Consider the following 15,457-nt stretch of genomic DNA (forward strand, 5'->3'; position numbering starts at 1 on the left):
AACATGAAAGATGCATCTTCATAATCCTTCTACAAGCCAGTTCTTAAAACTGCCTTTCCAATAAGGTGTATGACAACACAGTAATAAACCGATTGAGCCTACCACAGCCTCGCTTGCTTCCTGGGATGCCCCATCTGCATGTTCACCCACATCCATCATTCATCCCTGGCCCTGTATTTTGGTTGTAAGCTTTTTGAGACACTACTTGTTGTTCAATGTTTGTGCCCTTTGTACCGCAGTAAGTTCTGAGAGACTATTCTAATATAAAAAAGTTGCAATAATGCACAATTTCACCCATCCCACTTGTTAAAAATACAGCAGCAAAATGCATGATGCTTAGAAAATGGAGATACATTATAGCTATTCAACAGCTGATGGTACCTTCAAGCAGAAGTTTAGCACCATAAAGAGCTACACCTGGGTCAAAGTGTAGAAACAGACACACATACACACACAGTTCATGTCGCATGAGATAACTATTTGGCTGTTAGCTACATAGAAGTTAGGGTTTTTTTAAATCTGTCCAAAGGTTGTTACAGAACATTATATAAGATTGGAGGAGATTTCCACCTTGTTTGTGGTCATCGCTCCCTATTCTTACCTTTGTCCTTCAAACTGTTCTCTGCAGCCATGCTGGCAGAAAGCAGAGCCTTGCAGCCCTGAGAAGGGAAACTGGAAAAAACCCTTTACTGAACATTGTACATGCCTCCTTGTTTTCTGCACATTTGCCAAAAAAGCCAGAGATTGTAGCTTGATATTCCTCAGGCTTTGCCATCAACCTCACTCGATAATTCATACACAAATAGTTTCCAATGTAACTACCAGAGTTATTGAAAACAATATGGTTTAAAGGGTTCTTAATAAACAAAATCCCAAGTCATGCGCAGCCTTAAGCTTTTATTGCTTTTAAACAGTTTTTTCATAAAAAATACTATTCTTTCAGAAACAATTGCATCACCACTGTATTTCAAACCCTCAGAGACTGCAAAGGAAAACTCTTCATTTTCCATGGTGCTGTTCTGACAGATGTCATCATTTATCAGCTATTACAGTAATAGATTTCAAAAACCAGATGGACTTGAACAAAAAAATGCTACTTGCTTTCCATAAAGGGGACTGATACTGCAAGACTTCAGTGGCAGATGTGCTTTGGGTGATCTCGCAAGACAAACTTAGCTTTCAGCTCCCATAGCTTTCAGCCAAGCTGGAGCTGAGCAGGTGGAGCTATGGATGCACTGCTCCTGCTGATTGGTAGAGTGAGATGCAGCAGGAGTGGATGGGAAACGGGTCGAGCTGTTCAAAAGCATCTCCCTGGATGTGTATGTGCACCCCGACCCGTGCCTCTAGTGAGGGGGAAGGTAGAACGTCGTTGATATAAACCAGTATGGTCTGACTTCAGTAGTCAAGGGGCTAGCTCAGGATCCTCTGCTGGTTGCTCGTACCTTGCTTTTCAGCAGCACCAACCCCAAATTTCTGTGCCTGACCCAAGCAGCCACCAGAAAGCTCCTGAATGCCTTTGGGCTGCACTAAGCTGCCCGTATCTATAGGCTAAAAAGTAACGGCTCCGGGACAAAAACACCCTGAAGGGTGGGTCTGCATCTCGAGTCTGTCATTTGGCCTTTTTATTTCTCCCACTCACTGAACAAAGAGGAATTGAGGGGGGGTAGAAATGCAGCTCATAAGTATGTCTTGACTCATCATGCTGTTTCTTTGCTTGCGTTTGAACCTATTGTAAACTTGTATTTGCAGGCTTTTATACTCAATGAGCCACAGCTACATTGCTGGATCCGAACCATTTATGTGACACCAGTATCGTTGAACTCATCAGAGTGGGAGAAAAAAACATCAGCATGAGTTACACAGAAACGTGAAGCTTTTCTGCAGAAGTTATCCGGCCAAGAACAATGCAACGTAGTCCAGAGCATTGTACTAGGTGATTTCCCACCCAAATCTTGCATGGTTATTTTTATATCGCTTTCCTGTGAGCTTTTCAAAGCTTGAAGCTATCCTTAATATGATACAGTGGTGAAAAGTAAAGTGACCATTACCAGCTTCCTTTTGATCTAACAAGCCTGGCTCATTGACCGGGCAGTATCACTTCTCTTTCTGAGTGGCAGGTGGTTGTGGTCACTGAATGCAGCAAGGTGCTCCTGACAGCTCATCAGCTCACGCTGCGTTTTATCAAATATTATCAGTATTATCAAATCCTTTCGACAGCCATCACAGCAATTTGCTCAAGTTTACATAGAGCACTCTTCGGCCTAACACGTGTTCTCAGATAAAACAGAGGAAATAATTTGTATGGACTGGAGCTAGAACCCAAGGCGGGCACGGTAACAGCTGGCAGTGAGGGATGCGGTGTTTCACTGCAGCATCAGCCGGGCTGCCCTCGCCGCCACCCCCCCCACCGCCACCCCCCCCCCACCATGTGTCCCCTACAGCCACAAAGAGGGCAGCTGCCAGGACCCGACACGGCCGAAGGCACGACAGCCCCGACGCGGTGCCTCCCGCCGCCCGCTGCTGTGCCGCACCGCCCGCTCCGCAGTGCCAGCCGGCCGGGGCTGGCGGCCGGGACTGATGGCCGGGGCTGGCGGCCGGGGCTGATGGCCGGGGCTGGCGGCCGATGGCCGGGGCTGGCGGCCGATGGCCGGGACTGGCGGCCGGGACTGATGGCCGGGGCTGGCAGCCGATGGCCGGGGCTGGCGGCCGGGACTGATGGCCGGGGCTGGCGGCCGATGGCCGGGGCTGGCGGCCGGGACTGATGGCCGGGGCTGGCAGCCGATGGCCGGGGCTGGCGGCCGGGACTGATGGCCGGGGCTGGCGGCCGATGGCCGGGGCTGGCGGCCGATGGCCGGGACTGGCGGCCGGGGCTGATGGCCGGGGCTGGTGCCCGGGGCCGGCGGCCGGGGCTGGCGCCCGGGGCTGGTGCCCGGGGCCGGCGGCCGGGGCTGGCGCCCGGGGCCGGCGGCCGGGGCCGGCGCCCGGGGCTGGTGGCCGGGACTGATGGCCGGGGCTGCAGGCGGCGGGCCCCTCGCTGCCCGCGGCGCCCACCCGCAGGCCCGACCCGCGCTCCCCTCGGCCTCCAGCGCCGGCCCCGCGGGGCGTGTCCCGGGCAGCCCCGCTCCGCCCCAACCCGGCGGGGGCCGAGGGCGCCGCGGCAGCGGACGGGGCCGGGCCGGGCCGGGCAGGGCAGGGCCGGGCCGGCAGCCGCGGAGCGGCGGGCAGCGCCATGGGGCTGGAGACAGAGAAGGCGGACACCCGCATCTTCATGGACGACGACAACTTCCCGCGGAGCGGCGGCCCCGCGCTGTCGGAGGCGGAGAAGTGCGCGGAGGACGAGCTGGACCGCGACCCCCACGGGCTGAACGCCCACCTGCAGGTGCGCGCCGGCCGCGGCCGCGGGGACCCGCCCGGGGGGAGCTGCGCCGGGCCGCGGGGGCGGCGGGGCCGGGCGCGGACGCGGACGCGGGGGCGGCGGCGGGGCCGCGGCGGGGCGGCGGGCGGAGGCACCCGGCGGGCCCCCTCGGCCCAGCCCCGCCTGATGGCCGAGCTGCTTCTCGTTCCAGCTGGGGTTCGAGGACGTGATCGCGGAGCCCGAACTGACCCACTCCTTCGACAAAGTGTGGATCTGCAGCCACGCTCTCTTTGAGCTCAGCAAGTACCTGATCTACAAGCTCCTCACCCTGGTCCTTGCCATACCCCTGGCCCTGGTTGTGGGGATCGTCTTCGCCGTGCTCAGCTGCCTGCACATCTGGTAAGTGCGTTGGGTGGCCGGTGGGCTCTGCAGACAGCTCAGCACAACTCCCCCCCGGGGGCACTGCTGCCGAGCCGCTGGTGCCTGTCTTCGCCACCGGTAGTCAGAGCGGCTTAGTGACCTGCTTTATATTTGAAGGGAGAGAAATGAAAACAATGTCTTCCCTGTGGTTCGGCTCCCTGCCTTGCTTTAACCAGCAATCTGTCATGTCTGTGTAAGCTCCGCGGGGCAGAGAGCCCGCTTTACCATTGGTACGGCACCTACTGCAACACGTTCCAGCCTCGGCTGCCTGCTGGAGTAGCAATAATGGTTGCTTGGGTTTTTGTAAACCGGAGTCATGAAGTTGTTAAAATGTCCATTTGAAATGAAAGACCTGGGCAGAAGCATTGCTGACACCTGACACCTTCTCTGTACAGTTACTTCTTCCATTTTTTTCCTCAGAGACTGAAGAAAGCTTTTGAGGGCCCAGCTCACTCTTTCTTTGCTACTGCCACAAAATCTACTGTCACTGCCTTGCATCTGGTACCTGGGCATCTCTAGGTGCAGTGCCCCAGAGCGCTTTCTCCTAAGCAAAAAACCCCTGCTGAGCTCAGGAAGGCTGCTTCTGGCCATGATCCAGGCTCACAGACAAATACAGTAGCCCACCGAGTCACAGCAAACCTGGTGTACTGGCGAAATGTCAGGGAAGGGTACCTTGAGATGAGAAAGGCAGCTGATTGTAGAGAAGGAAGAAAGGCAGGGAAAAGAATGAGGTTGAGGAAAGAACTGAGAATCCAGGCAGCTGCAGAGGAAGGGATGAGTGCAGATTATCCATGTCATTCCTGCAAACCAGGATTTTCTGTATACATGGCTTCTGGGCAAAGTCTCATTTATCTTAGATAACACTGACATCATGAAGAAGATTTTACAGAAAACAAAGTATCCAGAAACTGGCAACAGGTATACATTGGTTATCTGAACCTAAGGTTGCAATCTTGTGGGTGCAGATTTCAATTTTTGAAAGTGGAATGGAAGTTGGGGTTGGTGACGTTGTCATGAGCCACTTTGAAAACTGTTTAACTCAAATTTTGGAGCATAGAGTTCACCTAATATCCAAGGGAGTTGCAACACAGTTTAGAGCTATCCACCTGCTACTTCTCTGGTCCCAAAATTACTGTGAACACTGTATGGTACGCCCACACTTTTAGGTCTGTCAGCTGTCACTGTGCTGTAGTGTACCATGTGACTGCAGAAGGGTATGGTGAGCAGCTAGATTTCCAGTAGTGGAATTTCTATAGATGCATTTGTCAATGCCAAATTTATTAAGACTGTAATAAGATTTTCTGCTTCAGAATGATCTTGTATCTGGATTTCACAGCCTCTATATAGACATGAATTTCACTGAACCAGGACTCAGAGGTCAGTTTCTGTTTATTGAATCAGCCCCTGGTGACTCCCAGGAACTGTGGGTTCTTAGTACATCCAAAATAGGACTGTCCAAATGTGGCATTTCATTTGAAATGTTTCCCTTGACTTTCTGTGAACACGCTTCCCCAACAACTAATTTCCTTTCCCTACGTTCATTGTCACTGAAGAAGCGATCTTTCATCTTGATCTTTCTTGCACCTGGGACAGGTGTGAAAGAATCACATAACTCAGTAGCACTATCTGCACCCCCTTGGACCCCATCCAGTGCTACCATCCAAAGCCAGCACTGCCTCATCTTCCCACAACCACAAGCTGGATTTTTTCCAACACAAAGGTGGAACTCACTGAGACTAAGTTAGTTTCTCTGCAGCTCTCCATGTTGCAGGTTTCTTGGGAGTAAGGAGTTCAAAGTTTCTGCATTTGCGAGGATAGCACGGGAGCAGTACGGGTATAGGGACCCTAAACACACGGTACTGACTCCATGTAGCCCCATTTGGGTGTGGATAAAACAGTAACTTCTTGTTTTGTGGGTGAGAGGAAGGGAATTCCATTCCAAGTCTGTCTTCAGCTGTTGAAACACCATGGGAAAACCCTGGGCACACCCTTCTACATGGCTGCTCGCAGGAGGGCTTATCAAGTCTTTGTGCCTCACTTTCATCATCCAAACCAGTGAGACGATGATGTTGATCTTTTGCAGGGGAGCCTTTCCCGAGGCTAAATTCAAAGGTGTTTCAACAATTTTTGGAAGCACTTAGGCACAAAGCTCTGTTGATTGTCACACATGTTGTTGCCGTTTTGTCAGCATGCTAGAAATCCACGAAAGTCTGATTCAGCATTCCTCAGGCATCAAGGACACCTCATGAGTTGCCCCTCTCATACCCGATAGTAAAAGTTGTCTTTCACCTGCAAAAAGTTTGCTAAAGAAGGAAGCAAATGCATGAGACTTCATGGAAAACAAAAAGAAAGCTGAGTAAGAAATATGTAATAATATACTTCGATTTTCATTTTTAACTGCAAAGATGGAGGATATACTTTTCCTGTTCTCAGACCAACTTCTTGAGCCAGAATCTAGTAGTAAAAGCTACTGATGGGCCGAAATTGTGCCAGCTAGCAGGTTGGAGATGTATGTACAAGCCAGTTCAAGGAAGACTGCTTCTCCAGATTTCTTCTCCTTTACTGATGGCTATCATTCTCACCACCGACTATACACAGCACAATTTGTTTGACTGAGTTTTAACATCTTTCTGTGAACATCAGCAAGCTTTTGAACATGTCCTTAGATTGAGGCTGTTCAGGTCATTGATTTTTGAACATGAGCAGAACACTGCTGGTTTTCGAGGCAGCACGTGCAAAATCATGATATTATAGATCAGGGACTGGTTCTTGTTCCAAGCCACATGTTTGCCACCTGTTGGAAATTAACACTTGAATTTTATATATGCTTTTTTGTAGTCTTGTCTGAATAGTGTTCTGGTATGTTGCACATTCATGCTAAGAATCAGCGGTTCATCTGAGGATCCATAACTTCAGTCTTGGATCTGAGATGGGCTTTAAAGCACAAGGACTCAGCCAGTTTTATGCTCTTGTCATCAGCTGGAGCAGGTGCAGAGCTCTTCTTTGCCTGAGCTTCCATTCACGGTGCTAAGGTGTAACCAGGGACTTATAAGCAGATATGGACACGCATCGTCTCTTAACCTCTTTCTCCACAGCTCCATTTACAGAACTTGCTCTCATACTCTCATACTCAACCCCAAAACCACCTCCCTACTGGCTGTCTGAAATCAAAAGAAATTACAGTACAGCTATGCCACAAAGACCCACCTTATGATCTGGTGTTGCCTTGATGCCTCTTCTTCCATGCCCAGTATATATCCCTTGGCTTCTGAAGAGGAAGTAGGTGGATGTTGCTTTGCTCCCTTTTTCCTCTGATCTTTTCAAACCTACCCTGGTCCTGAGATATATAATGTTTGGTTTTAATGCACTTCATATACTGTGTACGGTCCTGGAAGGCTTTGGTGGTTGTCTCACTCATAAATACCCCGAGGGTTAATTGGACTCAACAAGAAGCTTTGCAACTGCTAGGTAATATTTAGCCATCTGTTTGCAATGTTTGCTTGTATGGTAGAACCATGCAAGACTTTTAATTCAAAATCATGATGTAGTACCTGTGCAGACTTGGATTTAGTTAGTTTAACCTAATTAATAGTATAGCATTTGAAAAATAGCGTTAACACGTGTCTGTTTTTGAAAAATAGTGTTAACACGTGTTCCATTTTGAAAAACTTTACAGGAGAGGATGTGATTCTTGACTTGGAAGTGGCAATCTGAATTAATAGTGAATGGCTACGTTTCCCAACTCTGTGAAAAGTTGAGCTGCCTTGAACTCAAAATACTTTTATCAGTGGGATTTAATTTGTGCTTTGCCATTTCCAAGAGGTGTTTGGTTCTCGACAACGTTCCCTCAGGGATTAGCAGGAAAAAAGTAATGTGAACAAAAGCGAGAAAAGTTGATGTGTATCATTTTATAGATGTCATGCCTTGAACAGAAAGAATAGAAAATTGGATAAGATGGAAAAAATGGGGCAATTTGCTCTTTTCAGGTTAACAGTTCCCAAAAGAGGTAATTCCTTCTACTTAGTGAAAGGATGGGTATTTTATGATTTAGATACATAGCAGGATTCAGTGAGAGGTCATACAGGTAGTTGAAATACCTTGGCTACATTCAGCTTAGGTGCCAAATTCAACAGAGCTTTGATGCGTCTTCCTGGTGCTGTACTATGTGGTAACACTAGTAGTACCAATATTGCAGTAAATGTTGATATCCTTGGGATATGCTGACTTTCCTTCCACTGTTAGATATTACTCAGCAAGCAGTTACTGTCTCTGTGAGTAGAAGTGCAGACTGTGAGCACTGTGGATGAAGGATGTATATGTTCATGTTTATTTGGCAGGTCACAAAAACAAATGCATAGCTTCTGATGGGGCTTGGTTATTTATTTTTGAAGTATGTGCCAGATCACTCTTCAGAAGGTACAGCACACCCTCTGAGGATTTGAAAATGCTGCATGGTAGGATAGCATATCCTATGCAGAACAAGATGCGTACTTACATACGTGTAGATACATATATAGACACACTCACGTATTTTAAAAGTTAGAAAATACCTTTTACTGCTCTCTTGGGTGTAAAGGATTTTCTTGTCTGTGGAAAGGTGTTTGAGTAATTGTTGTCTAAGTAGACTGAATTTTATTTTAAAATTGAAAGTTATTTACAGTAATTAGCTTTGGTTGCTAGCACATTTCACATATCCTCCTACGGAGTTGGCATACATTGTTTTTTGCATACATTTACCATAAAACTGGATAGCAAGGGCTAAACAATTATAAAACATTACCAAAACATTTTAATATTTATTTTATTTAACATTATCAAGGTTGAGTTCTGATGCTGCATGAACGACCTCTACAGCAGTTGCAAGTAGTATAATCACTGTTTTTCCAGTCTTTCCTAATGACATCTTGGTGATTCACTACATCTTCTTCTGAAACTTCTGCATAGTGTGGTATTTGTTTAGTTTGTATTTTGTGTGATCCTGTCGACAGAGGGTCCAGTAGAAATGTCAGCTTTTCTGCTTCTCTCCAGTTTGGTTAGATTTAAAAAAAATGCAGGCCAAATTAATTTTAGATGGCAGCAAAGGAGCAGTGACATAGCCTTTATAAACTAACTGAAATGGAAAAGGGATGAAATCAACACAATCTGAGTAGCCATTTCTGGTGTTTTCCCTGTGTTGCTTGGAGAAATACCAATATTTTTTTCCTTTGCATCACTGATGTTTATCAGCTGTACTCTAACAGGTGAAGCCCTAATTTCATTCTCTAGAAATTAGCTCTTCTATATGCAGTGATACCATAGGTGGTTATAAAACATGTAGTTTACAGGGTTCAGTTTAAAACTAGAGACCCATTATTCCAGTAACACTCACAGTTCTATACGGTGTGTATATTACTAGCTGTTTCAGCAGAGACAAAAGAAGAGAAGGTTTTAGAAAAACTATTCTTGTTTAAATCCATCAGGGTTAGCTTAGAGTGCAGCATAGACATACTAGTATATGGATTGCATTGTATCATAAAAGCTGAGAATCTAGTTAGATAAACACGGAAAATAATTAATTTTGACTCTTTAATTTTCAGGTTTTTAACTATTTTTTTAAATGTGCCAGGGTTTTTTTCTACTTATTATTCTGAGCACTACTCATTGGAAATACACAATACTTGTAAATGTTTTTAGACCTATGATGAAATAGTAAAGTAAACATTTCTTGTCATTCCAACCAAAGTCGACAAGAGTTCTACAGTGGAATTATGCGGATGCAGGACTGGGATCTTAAATTTTGAATCCAACAGCAAACTAGAACAGAGATTATCATCTTCATCAAGACAATCTATAGCTTCTTTATCTAATTTAGGAAATACACATGTTATATGCCCATATGTGCACTTCTGGCTCACCTCTGCTATTAGCATGTTTGACTTAAGTCACCGCTAACGGCATTGCTTTGGAACTGGGACATACAGAGAACATCCCCAGATGCTTACCAGTCTTCAGGAGATGAAAGCACTATACTTTCAAGTATACACCCTGGGTAAATAAAAAGATCTTTCCTCTGACCAGGAGTTTTGACCTCATTGTTTATTAGTTTCTCATCCACAAATGAAAAACTTTACACGATCAGCTAGATCCCATTCTTCTGCGGCTGGGCATGTCACTCTGTACTATAGTCATACCATGTAGCCAGATGGTGCTTTACTGTTTCTGTTCCATTGCAGCAACTTGCAACAGTAACATTAGATTGGTAGAATGAGATGCAGCAGCGATGCCCATGTGTGCTTGTGCATTTGGGTGTGTGAGAGGGATGGGTAACAGAAACACCAGAGACAGCCGAGCAAGAACAGATCGTAAGCAACACTGTTCCCAGTCAATCAAACTGGGGAACGTGGTGTTTCTGACAAGCCCTGAAGACCCACATTCAGATATGACCACAGCCCAAATGAGTCCTTAGGGGGTGACCCTGCTTTCCAGGCGCAGCAGGGTGGCAGGGGGGTTGCAGTGTATCACCTAGACCAGCCCTTCCGGAAGCAAGGAGAGAACAGCAGAAGTGCACCCCTGTAAAAGACATGTATTAGGAAGCAGAATCATGATGAAAAGAAAGCTGGCATCTCCTGTCCCCTGTGCTGCACACAAGTGATTCTGGCCAGAGCACCATGTGCATCATGTTGCATGTGCAGGTGTGAGGCTGTGAGCAAATAAAACGGACGGAGAATGACTGCAAGAGCGTAAAATCGACTTCTTTAGAGATTTGGAGTTATAAAATCACCTCCTCTTTTATAAGAACTCACACTTGTGTTTGGTTGTCCTGATTTCCCTGTGCTATAGCAGCAGCAATCTTCAAATCTAACGTTTTCTTTTTTACAGGATTGTGGTGCCTTTTGTGAAAACCTGTCTCATGGTCTTGCCTTCAGTGCAGACTATATGGAAGAGCCTGACAGATGTTTTCGTCGTACCGTTCTTTCAGAGCATAGGCCGATGCTTTGCCATGGTTAATATACACCTGGACCAAGAGTAAACACCAGGGATGCGACACTGCCGTAATTGTAGCTGGTGTTACACCTCTTTGCTAACCTAACATATAAGCACTTACCATTCCAAACTGTTAATTTACAATGGCTGGTTTAAGTGGGAACATGCTATTTTTACTAAAACTCATTTATTATCAGGGAGATCAGTTTAAGAATAAGTAGGCAGTTTTCATAGCTCATTATTTTAACAACAGAGCGATCATGGAGTATGTTGGCAACACTTTATTTTAATGGTACGTTGATTGCTAGATTACAGGAGAATTCTCATGGAGGTTAAACAGCCACCACAGTGATAATGACTGGCATTATTACTATAAATATTTCGATACCTTAGGTGAAACTGATCTCTAGGGTTTCGCATTGGCTTTACTGCAGTTCCACCAGGGATCATTTTTGGCCCTTGCTATGCAGAATGATAAACCCAGTCCTGTACTACCAGCAGTTAAAACGAACATGACTCATTGCATAAACATACAGGGAAGGAACTGTTGTGTAATTCTCCTGTATTGGCGGGGGGTGGGGGTGGGGGGAGGGAAGCTCCCTAGAAGTTTATCCCTTAAAATAAGGTGTTAGCTAATGATTTGGAACATCAGCTAATCTGTATATTTTATTTAATGAGAGGTTAACTTTGCTGTATATTTTGTACCTTTGTAAATGGCACTTGATCAGTTTTCTTTGAAGCATTATTTACTATAGTATTTGAATTCTAACCAACTTATTAGGCAGTAAGGGTGAGACACTGCAAAAAAAATTAACTAAAATTTACATTTCTAAATTATGTAGATTTTTAAGTGTTGCCATGCAATTCTGGTATATTCATTATATATGGTTATGTGTAAAAGCAAAGATTATAAGTTTTCATACAAGACTATGCAAAAGAGCTGGAAATATCTGTTTATGAGAAATGTTTTTTATTAAAAATGGGGTGTAGTAGATGCAACCCTGCCTATTTCTGTGTATTATTTGTATGAACACTGTGATATTTAAAATGGTAGGCACTATGCTGGCACTTTTAACTAGGTAGCAAGCTTTTATAGAAGGCACGTGAGTGTAACTGGTATCCTTGTCTAATTCTCCTCACCTAGTGACTTGACCCTCCATGTTGCTTATTTACTACTACAAAGCCTAATCCCTAAAAAAAGCCTTCTTTCTTCTGCACCTAATATGACTTTGTAAACTAGAATAGCAGAACGTATGCAGAGGTACATTAAAATTAATTTAGCCTTCTGATGGGCTTATGCTGCTGTGTTCTTTAAATACAGATGGTAAATTGCAATTGTAAAATGTGTGATTTAGAATGTTATTTTCTAAAATGATGTCACAGATTTCTTATCAAACAAGAAGTATATAATAAAATAATAAAACGTTGGCTTTTTCCCACTTTTACTTCATTTTTTCAGATTTCTCAACTTTTAAAAAGCTCTTAAAATGCCAAACAGCATAGAATACTATGCAGTTCTTCCAAAATATAGGAGAGGGAAGAGAAATGGATGAGCATCAATACAGTTCCACTATTATCAACTGCATTTAACATATTTCAGTAGAAAATTATGTATCTCTGTGTGTAGTTAAGCCCATACAGAATGATTGCTCTCTCTGAAGCAGGTCTCTGCAGAATTTTGGCTATGTTAAAAAAAATGCTTAATTCTTTTTACCAGCGTTTGCTTTCTTTACAGATGAGCCACAGAATTTTCCTCTTCTCACTTACGGGCCTACAGAAGCTAGCTGACACTGTGTATTCTTTGTACATCAAAAACATCTTTGTACATTAAAAATATTTTTACCATTTGTGCCATTTAAAGAGAGATTCATATGACTTATGAAAACTGGATCTTATTGATTAGTGCCCATGGAAATTTCTCTGAAATATTTTATTCTGCAAGAAGTTAGCTTGTTCAGATGTGTTCTTCAAGATACATTTCTTACGTTAAAAATAGAAATATCTCTTTTGAAAATAAAAATTGGTCAGGCTAGGCTTGAACTCTTTTGAGAGTTATTTTCTTTTACAATGTCCAAGGACTTTTACAAAGATATTTTCCATGGAACTATATCCCCTTGATGAATTCATTAAAAAAAAAAGAAATTCAATTAATCAGTACTAGTTCTTGTGTCTGAAAAGGAGCCCTCTAAAAGCCTAAGCTTTGAGGGAACTCTGGTCTGGATCCAAACATTGAGAATGAGGCCATTTCCTAGAGAAAAATATGTAATTTAAGGTTATGCACTGCTGGATATATGCATTTTTAAATTGCTTACTGAAGTCATCTGGCTCTAGCTATCACAGACAAGCAAGAAGAAGGGTTCGGTTTGTTCTTATTTTTATTTAGGCTTGTCATTAATTAGTTCTTTTTCACCATTTCTCTAGCTGTTGCAAGACTCAAGCAAGCTTGTAATTAAAGCTGTTAGTTTCTTATATGTTTTATAGCAGTATCTTTCTTTGGAAGATGTGTTTTCAATGTAAGAAAATACTGAATGCACTGTTAAGCTTAGGCTAAAATATTACATGCTTGGCAAATGGGCTTACTTCATCCATGAAAGGAGTGGAAGGAAGCATGAATATGTACAGATTCTCCAATACTTAGGTGTGAATCTGCCTTGGGCAACTCTGACTGGCAAGTATTCTCTGGATTTTATGGATTTGACAGTTCTGACAGACATCCCGAAGCTCTGCCACAGCTAAAGCTGTCAATAGCTTACAGCATTATCGGACAACAGGGACTGAATGGGCACTGACGCTGAACTGTCATCTTTGGTGTAGAGGTAGGTTCCTTAAGTTCGTCTCCAATTTGTTTGAAATGTGGACAAGCCATCCCAGCTGATCCCTTAACAGCAACTTACAAATGAGAATTTAGGCACAAGGGAGTCCAGAAACTTAGTCTCATTGTCTGCAACAAATGTAGGAAAATTTACACCTGATTCAGGTCATCTACTTCGATGCACCTTCTTCCCTGCAAAGGAATGGGGAAAATGTTATTGCTCTTAACAAGGGTAGACCACGGTGGAGTTATGAGGATAAATAAATAAAAAGTGTGAGATGGTCCAATTACAGCCTGCCTTTGTTACTGCTGGCCTTAGATTTATAATCACAAGCTGGAGATTGTTCTGTCACGCAAAATATTTCAGCACCTTGTTTTTCATGAAGATCACAACTAGCATATAGAACTAACCCCAGATTTGTGTTTATGGACTTTTTTCTTTTAATTCACCAAGAAATTTAACCTGCCTCCTTATGAAAGCTATTTCATAAAATCCTTCTAATCCAATCCTAGAGCTTTTACATTTGTATGTTATCTTTTCCTACCCTACTTGTTCACCTTGTAAATTGAAAAAAATTCTTAACAGAAACTTTGATCTATTAGTAAATGAGGAGCTTTTTCCCACCTATCCAAAAAGCTCACTTAGGCATACACTGACTGAAAAGTTCAGAACATCCTGGGATGTTCTGGACAGCTCTGGGACCTCAGACCACACACTCCTGTTTAGTGGAAGCCAAAGAACAGTAAGTCCACTATTTTTACAGGGTGTGATCGTTCCCCACCTGCAGAGATAAAACTGTTGCTGTTAAGCTGTATTAAATCTCTTTTTAAAATACATGGGAAAATAGATGTGTTTGGGGGTTTTAAAAATAAAAATGGAAATGGAACAAGGTCAAACACCAGATATTCTACTGGTGTTGTCTGTTAGTACACTGCGCTCGTGAAAATTAGAGCTGAAGGCCTCCAGCAGGTATACTAAACTGGCAGTTATGCATTAAAACGGAGGTGCTTTCTTCATGCAGAGATTTATAGCTGAGGGGAGAATTAATAAAGGCTAATTTTAGCCTGGTGACACTAACCTTCCTAAGCTTATTGCAACAAAAAGAAAATGTCCTGTAGAGGCAGTTCAGAGGAGCTGAGATAGGTTCCTTCTCTGAATCATCCTCCAGAGAAGACGCTCTGCACTGATCAGTGCAAAACGTTTGGCTTGGCTTCGCTCCTTTCCTCTGCTACATAAAAAGTTATATGAGCTGCAGAAATTGGGGAGGTTTATGGAAGCAACTAGAGCTTCATGTAGGTAGTGGAGCAAGTTCTTCTCTACACGATTCTCTCACAACCTGAGGTCAGGGGTGAGTGTCACCTGTGTTTGCTGTTCAGTTTTGTCTGTTGTCTGGCTTCCCCCCTCCAACTGCAAGTGAGAGAAACGGGGACCCCTTCACAAGGCACTGGATCAGATCCCACTTTAGGGACTTAAACGGAATAAAATGTAGAGATTCACACTTTTATTTCAAACTTTGGGGAAAGCTTGTCTGTTTTTCCAACTGTCTCAATTTAATAAAAGCTGCTTTTTCACCCAGTGGACCTACTTTTCACTTCACACTATCAATCAGGCCTATCACAATGCTACAGCTATAACCTAGGGTTGGCCATGAAACGCTTAGACAGCAGAGCTCGGTGACAAAAAGCCCCATCCTACATAAGCCTCAAGGAGTGGGTATTTAAGTCCCATTAATGAGACTAGTTCTCACAGTCTGGTGTTTCCATAAGACACCTGAACAGTTAGTAACATGCTGGAACTGGCAGAATGGTACAGAACAGTGCCAACATGAACCCATGTTCATGGTCCAGCTTGGTATTTGTCAAGAAATCTGACACTGAAAAGGGTTGAGAAAAGAGCGACGATTTGC

General features: G+C 44.1%; 1 protein-coding gene across 1 annotated transcript; it reads left to right on the forward strand.

Moving 5' to 3' along the window:
• The first annotated feature begins 3,132 nt into the window (after nt 1-3,132).
• On the forward strand, nt 3,133-12,165 carry CAV2 (caveolin 2). The gene is made up of 3 exons (XM_040596681.1): nt 3,133-3,379; nt 3,567-3,754; nt 10,634-12,165. The coding sequence occupies exons 1-3, from the start codon at nt 3,230-3,232 to the stop codon at nt 10,782-10,784; spliced, it is 489 nt and encodes a 162-aa protein (XP_040452615.1). The 5' UTR covers nt 3,133-3,229; the 3' UTR covers nt 10,785-12,165.
• Nucleotides 12,166-15,457: the final 3,292 nt, after the last annotated feature.

The sequence above is a fragment of the Falco naumanni genome, chromosome 5, assembly GCF_017639655.2.
Source record: "Falco naumanni isolate bFalNau1 chromosome 5, bFalNau1.pat, whole genome shotgun sequence".
Classification (NCBI taxonomy): Eukaryota; Metazoa; Chordata; class Aves; order Falconiformes; family Falconidae; genus Falco; species Falco naumanni.

What these genes read in the sequence shown, in the direction of transcription:
- CAV2 (XM_040596681.1), top strand. Translation starts at nt 3,230, where the DNA reads ATGGGGCTGGAGACAGAGAAGGCGGACACCCGCATCTTCATGGACGAC. An exon ending in GGCTGAACGCCCACCTGCAG is followed by an intron (nt 3,380 to 3,566) that starts GTGCGCGCCGGC and finishes TTCTCGTTCCAG; the next exon opens with CTGGGGTTCGAGGACGTGAT. An exon ending in CTCAGCTGCCTGCACATCTG is followed by an intron (nt 3,755 to 10,633) that starts GTAAGTGCGTTG and finishes TCTTTTTTACAG; the next exon opens with GATTGTGGTGCCTTTTGTGA.